Consider the following 6,925-nt stretch of genomic DNA (forward strand, 5'->3'; position numbering starts at 1 on the left):
ACTAAATGAATATTTGTTAAGCAATTGCAGTGCAGTTCTGGAGTGCTTTCACACTAAATTACCAACTAGCAATTGCCTTACAAAGACTGCTTTTTTATTATGTTAAGGCCCATGTTTGTAGCTTCAGCTCCCGATGCACGGGTCTCAGGCATCCGGCTGCAAACCAAACATAAAGTTGACAGGATTCACCAAGGTTGGGGATGTGAATGCTTATTGGTAATGGGCCTTAGTAATTTAAGTTCACCGGCTGCAGACTAATGCAAATCCCCTTTTTCCAAACTCTTCAACAACACTGCACCATAACATTTCTGTGTAATTCTAATGCGGGATAAAATACAGTGTTATGTCTGTATGCTGCTTAATACTGTTTGTGATCTGCAATCAATAGTACTGTAAAAGGAACAGATTTTCTTTTCTAGTTAATTTCAGAGATCTATACCTAACCAAACCTAACCCTTCTGCAATCAATGGGCACTACAAGATGTGCTGTACACCATTTGCCTCTCACATTACACGTTTGATTTGTTTTATTTTCTTTATGCTCATATTTTATTCACCTTTTCTTAAGTTTTGATATAGATCATTGATTCTGTACTGTTTTCCCCTGAATTAGTAAATACATGTAAAAGATTAGCATCTCGATAATACAAACATTCCTGCCGACTATCGGCCCACTTTTAATGAATCATTGCCTTCAACCATATATCTGAAATGAATGTGGATAGCTCATTGTAAATGTCACTTGCATCTCATGAACCAGACCATGTTTATAGGTTAAACTCTATGTAGGTGGACAATTAATTCATAGGGAGAAATCCAACTCATGGCTGTCCGTTTTGTGCCTGAAAAACGGGTGGCCAGCAGTTGAAAATCAAGGAGGCACTTCGGCCATATTCAGGCGGGCCTGTAAATGAGCGAGCAGCTGGCCCACCTGAAACAGGTGTAACGCTCACTAAATAAATAAATCAGGACCTTCATTGATTATAGGACTCTAATTGCAAAATTCAGGTGCAAATGAGCAGTGCATGCACTGTGCCAGGTGATAAGCGGCCTAACCAGGGGTCCTTAAAGTGACTGCTGGAGGTAACCCAGAAAAGGCCCAGGAAACTTTAAAGTTTTATTTTCATGGGCCCAGGTGATGGTCCTCCTGGGCTACAAAAAAACTCCTGCCCTCATCGCTTTCCCCACTCCCTGGCATGGGAGTCTGCCTCCCTGACTGGCAAGCTGCAGCAGGGCACCCATTTGGCACCCGCAACCCATTTTGGGCACAAGTCAAATTTCTGTCCACCATCTAATTATTTTGTGATTTGGACAAAAAGGTTTTATGAAGGTGATAATGTATTGTCAAAGGACTATTGTACTTTCCCAATAACTCTTACAAATGTCAGCTTATTCAACTGTACTAGGATCACAGCGGGCAACAAAAGGTGCTGTTACATTTAAAACCGAAGCCGAAACATTCAATTCTTTTACCATTGACTGCTGTTAATATAAAGTTGACAACTGTTCCAGCAGCAGTGTAGACTCATGGTACGCTAAATAGGGCCGTGTAGCGCCCGTTGTTTCGGTGCTATGCGGCCTCGCCAACATCCAAGATGGTGTCTTGGCTGCACACGTACGTTTCCAGCATGACATGTGCCGGATGCCATCTTAGTATAGGAGTTAGTGCATGCGTAAACACCAAACGCCAGAAACATGTAAAGTGAGGAGAAAATGGATGCAATCAGTAAAGTGATAGACACCATTTTGGCACTTAACGCTCAACTCAACACACAGTCTTAACCCTGACCACCTTAACGTGTCTTAGAATGCCTGGAGGACCGACAGCAGCATTATTTAACGAGACCATGTAGGATTTACAGGTTAGTGGCTGGATTATTGCTTCTGGCTGCTGAGACATTTGTAACTGTTTTTGGAGGTCTCCTATACTTGAATACTAGGATTAGGGGACATAGCCTAAAATTTAGAGCCAGGACAGCAGGAGTGAAGTTAGGAAATGCTTCTACGCGCAAAGAGTGGAAGAAGTTTGGAACGCTCTTCTGCAAACGGCAGTTGATGCTAGCTCAATTGTGAATTCTAAATCTGAGATTGATAGATTTATGTAAACCAAGAGTATTAAGGGATATGGGGCTAAGGTGGGTATATGGAGTTAGGTCACAGATCCACCATGATCTCATTGAATGGTAGAACAGGCTCATGGGGCTAAATGCCACTGCCACTCCTGATATGCGCCACCTTCTCCGACAAGAAGGTGGGACGTGTGTCTGCCTGTCATGTTGAATAGCTGCCAGTGTGTGTGGCCTGTGAGTTGTGGGTGGGCAGCTTGAAACAGTGGTAATATGTAAGGGTGAGAGGAAGCATCTGATTGGAAGAGTTGAGTACTGATGGAAAGAGTTTGTTGGTATGTGGATGATGGGGGGTGTAGTGCGTGGAGCAGTGGATGCGGCTAGTGGTGTAGTTGGTAGGAGATGTCACTTGACAGTTGACCTCACTCACCTTGACCACTCATGTCAAAGCACTGAACCTCTTGCTGCACTGCATCCATGTTCATGATTCTGTGCTCCTGGCATTGACTTCATCCCCCGCTACCTCCCACTGCCTTTTGGGCATATGTCTGGAGGATCTCTTGCCCCGTCCCCCCCATATATGATATAGGATGTCCCTCCTTCTGTCCACCTCTTGCACCAAGGCCTCTAGTGCATCAGCAGAGAACCTTGGTGCACGCGCTCTCGCAGGCCTGGTGCAAACTCAGATCGGCAGATTGGTGAGTTCTGGCATGCAGATTGGATGATGTGGGATTTAGTAGTGTGCAACCTTTATTCAATGTTTTAACATAACTCATCAGTTTGTAAACATAGGGACGGAAGCTGCATCTGTGTTTTGCATGTGCGATGTCTGTTCTCTGTTCAGACTCCGTGCAGACAGCAGACTTATTTTCAGCAAACAACAGGTACTAGCTATCTTTAAGAGGTTTTTGAGAGTCAGCCTGCCTTTAAGAGATTGGAGCTCCCCCTGCTGGTGGATAGTGTGAATTACACCGAATCCTCGTTTAATGCTGATTCGGAACGCTGTTTGCAGGTAAGTCTTAAGGCCTGATGAAAGTCTCGTCCTGCCTGCGCAGGGGCCATTGGGTGCGGGGTAATAGCGGATCGCGCTATCCCCGCCCAATAATAGGCCCCATCCAATTTTTTTCCCCCATGGTTCTTAGGAGTTGCTGCCAGAATATTAAATTCAAACTGCACTACATATGTAGCTGAAAGAGAAAGCACAACAGAAAATGCTGAAATAATACTGCATTGTAAAGACAAAAGGTTGATTAATCGTGCACATAGAGATCCTTAGTCAGAAATCATTACTGAAGCATAACTTGACAAAGAAATGCCAAGACATAACACAAGAATCTGAACTTTCAACCCTTATACAATCTATACCTTTGCCAAAATAAGGAAAACGATGGGAGCAGTGATGAGACAATGGCCCCAGCAGGAAAAAGAGATGTTAAGGACATGTACTTTTGCAAAATGAATGTTACTTGCTCATGGCACTGAAATAGTCCACAATGGCTGTCCATATCAGTACCAACACAAGCACAGCATCACGTATAAAAGACCTGATACACTGACTGATATATCTTGGTCGGCAACTGCTCTTCCTTCCAGTTACTGCTGCGGTGGACAATATCTAGCCACATTTGGGAATCACCCCAGAGGAATAAAAGCAGCTAGCTGAAATCGGCAACACTGCTGAGTACACTGAACCTGTGACTGATGTTAACATCTGTCAATCTGAAACAGAAGACAATGATAAAGATGAGGAGTCTACTCTGTTACCACCAACAACACATGGAAATGTTGAAAAGTATCGTGAAGAAACTTGTAGGTTGGTGAAAACAAAAGAGATTGGAGACCTCTCAACATTTTACACATTGAACAACTTCATTTATGACTATCATTTAAAAAAGGAAGATATAGCCATAATATCAGAGTTAATATTTATCCCTCAACCCACATCACTAAAACAGATCATCTGGTCATTATCACATTGCTGTTTGTGGGGCCTTGCTGTGCGCAAATTGGCTGCCACATTTCCTATACTACAACAGTTACTACACTTCAAAAAGTACTTCATTAGCTCTAAAGCGCTTTGGTATCATAGAATCATAGAATCATAGAAGTTACAACATGGAAACAGGCCCTTCGGCCCAACATGTCCATGTCGCCCAGTTTATACCACTAAGCTAGTCCCAATTTCCTGCACTTGGCCCATATCCCTCTATACCCATCTTACCCATGTAACTGTCCAAATGCTTTTTAAAAGACAAAATTGTACCCGCCTCTACTACTGCCTCTGGCAGCTCGTTCCAGACACTCACCACCCTTTGAGTGAAAAAATTGCCCCTCTGGACCCTTTTGTATCTCTCCCCTCTCACCTTAAATCTATGCCCCCTCGTTATAGACTCCCCTACCTTTGGGAAAAGATTTTGACTATCTACCTTATCTATGCCCCTCATTATTTTATAGACTTCTATAAGATCACCCCTTAACCTCCTACTCTCCAGGGAAAAAAGTCCCAGTCTGTCTAACCTCTCCCTATAAGTCAAACCATCAAGTCCCGGTATCATCCTAGTAAATCTTTTTATATCCTGAGGTCATGAAATGCAAGTGTTTCTTTTCTATCTTTGTGTAATTGATAAATAAAGATCTGCTGTTTTTTTACCAACTATTTAACTATTATTTTTAATACTTTTAACTTTTTAATAAACTGTAACTAATTATCAATTGTTTTAAACGTTGAACTTTACAAAGTTTATCACTTCTAGTGAAGGTCACTGAAAGTACAGTTCTTTTTTCTCCTACCTTATATCATTTTGCAATTGTGTTATAAATTGTTCTGACCAAGGGGTGATTTTAACCTATCCTGCCAGTGGGAAGCTGACAGGATTGGGTCGGCCGACTATTTTACACCCCAACCAAGCGTGCAGGGTATAAAACATGCTGCACACCCTTGTCTGCATGGCTGGAACCCACCATTTTCCTGCCCAGTGAGCTAGGTTAAATTTACCCCCAATTGTACAAGAATTCTGGCTTACTCTGAGGTATTTCCACATTTACCAAGCACCCATTGAGTATGAATAAAAAGTATGTTAAGTTGCTGGTCATTATGTGCAGAGTTGACTGCATAAGGTTTATAGGCTAAAATTAGAACCTAACCTCTACAGAAGACAAAGTCTGTTGTATTTGCTTGACCAAGAAGGTTCATTAGCATTGGGCAGGATTCTCCTTGGTTTTAGTCTCCAATTTTGGGTGGTCTTCAGGCAGGCGGGGACACCCCTACTCAAGTATGGGCAGTGAAAGGGGGCAGTGATCACATTTTCCATCATTGCTGCCTCAGTAAGGCTGGATGTTAGGAACTCTGTGTAAGACAGGCATTCAGTGTTGCTCAACGATGCAGTGCACATAAAGAAATTTAAATGGCCACAACAGGGTTGAAGTTAATAGAGGGAAGATCGATTGCCATTTCTGTGATGCTTCATTACAGGATGTTCATTAAAAGCAGCAACATGGGTGTATTGTTGGATGCTGCCTTGCCCTTCTGGCTGCTGTATGCGTCGACTCCTACAGTAGAGACCATTTCCCAAGTGTAGGTGGTAATACTGTCAGGAACCCACTGAAAATTTTCAAATGTAACCTGCCATGGAAAATTCGATGGGATGACCATCTCAGGTGGATAGAAAGTCCCCCTGCCACATGTTTGCCAATGATTGTGTCAGCAAGGAAAATCTAGCCTGAATGGTCTGAATTGCCAAAAAATTAGATCACTTTTACCCCTGTGCATCCACAATACCATTTGTATTGCAAATCCTAATTTCAATAGTCTGGGGATTGCTAGCTCTTACTACAGTAACTGGTCCCACACCTATGCAGGAGAAGAATATACAGCTCCTTACTCTACATTTCAGATAAATTAATAAACATTTGTTAGATTTGTAATAATAAACATTTGTCAGATTTGTATCCTTACATGGACTGCAGCCTGTAGTGGTAAACAAAGGCACTTTTCAAGAGGAATAAAACAGCCTTGTTCACAGATAAGTCTGACATATACATGCACCATGGAGAGAGAAGTAGCATTAGCACCCAAATTGGAGGAGAGAGGGAGAAATTAAGCCACTAAATAATATGATATATTTTGCATATCTGTCATCCTGCCACTCAGCAGTGTTCATTGGCTTACTGTGCCTGCGAGACCGGTGCCCTCCAAACCCATGCCAGCCAGACCCATGCCCGCCAGACCCATGCCCGCCAAACCCATGCCCACCAGACCCATGTCTGCCAAACCCATGCCCACCAGACCCATGCCTGCCAGACCCATGTCTGCCAGACCCATGCCCACCAAACCCATGCCCACCAGACCCATGTCTGCCAAACCCATGCCCACCAGACCCATGCCTGCCAGACTCATGCCCGCCAGATCCATGTCTGCCAAACCCATGACCACCAGAACCAGATATTTGGAAAGTGCCCATAAGCCATATTCCAATTTTTAAGTTTATTATCGAAATCACACTGAGGTTGTTTTCTACTGTTGCAATGCATGGAGTAAAATTTTCATCTTTTTTCATTTTTAAATGACCAGGAATGAAACTGAAGACTCATAACTGTTTTCCTTTGGTGCACTTAAGGAGCAAGAGTTTGTGGTTACTTAAACCAGAAAAAGGTCCAACCTGAAGTACCTGCAATAATGTCAACACTAATCAAATGACTTGATGAGCCACTCTAGAGCTTTAAGTACTGGCAGAAGTCATACAGGTAGCTAGCTATGCACAGTGGAAACAGGGAAGATTCAGAAAGACAGAGCAGCTGTTTCCTTAAGCCCATTTTACAGAAAGGTCTACAGAGTAATGGGTGGATGCAATCCTGGGCAG

General features: G+C 43.0%; 1 protein-coding gene across 1 annotated transcript in view; it reads right to left on the bottom strand.

Annotated features, from left to right (window-relative positions):
• LOC137335349 (opsin-5-like) overlaps nucleotides 1-6,477 on the bottom strand; it is a 104,602-nt gene extending 98,125 nt beyond the window's left edge. The window contains exon 1 of the mRNA XM_068000683.1: nucleotides 6,235-6,477. Within this exon, the coding sequence (XP_067856784.1) occupies nucleotides 6,235-6,477 (243 nt within the window). The remainder of the gene's footprint in view (nucleotides 1-6,234) is intronic.
• Nucleotides 6,478-6,925: the final 448 nt, after the last annotated feature.

This window comes from Heptranchias perlo, chromosome 19 (genome assembly GCF_035084215.1).
Source record: "Heptranchias perlo isolate sHepPer1 chromosome 19, sHepPer1.hap1, whole genome shotgun sequence".
NCBI classification, from domain to species: domain Eukaryota; kingdom Metazoa; phylum Chordata; class Chondrichthyes; order Hexanchiformes; family Hexanchidae; genus Heptranchias; species Heptranchias perlo.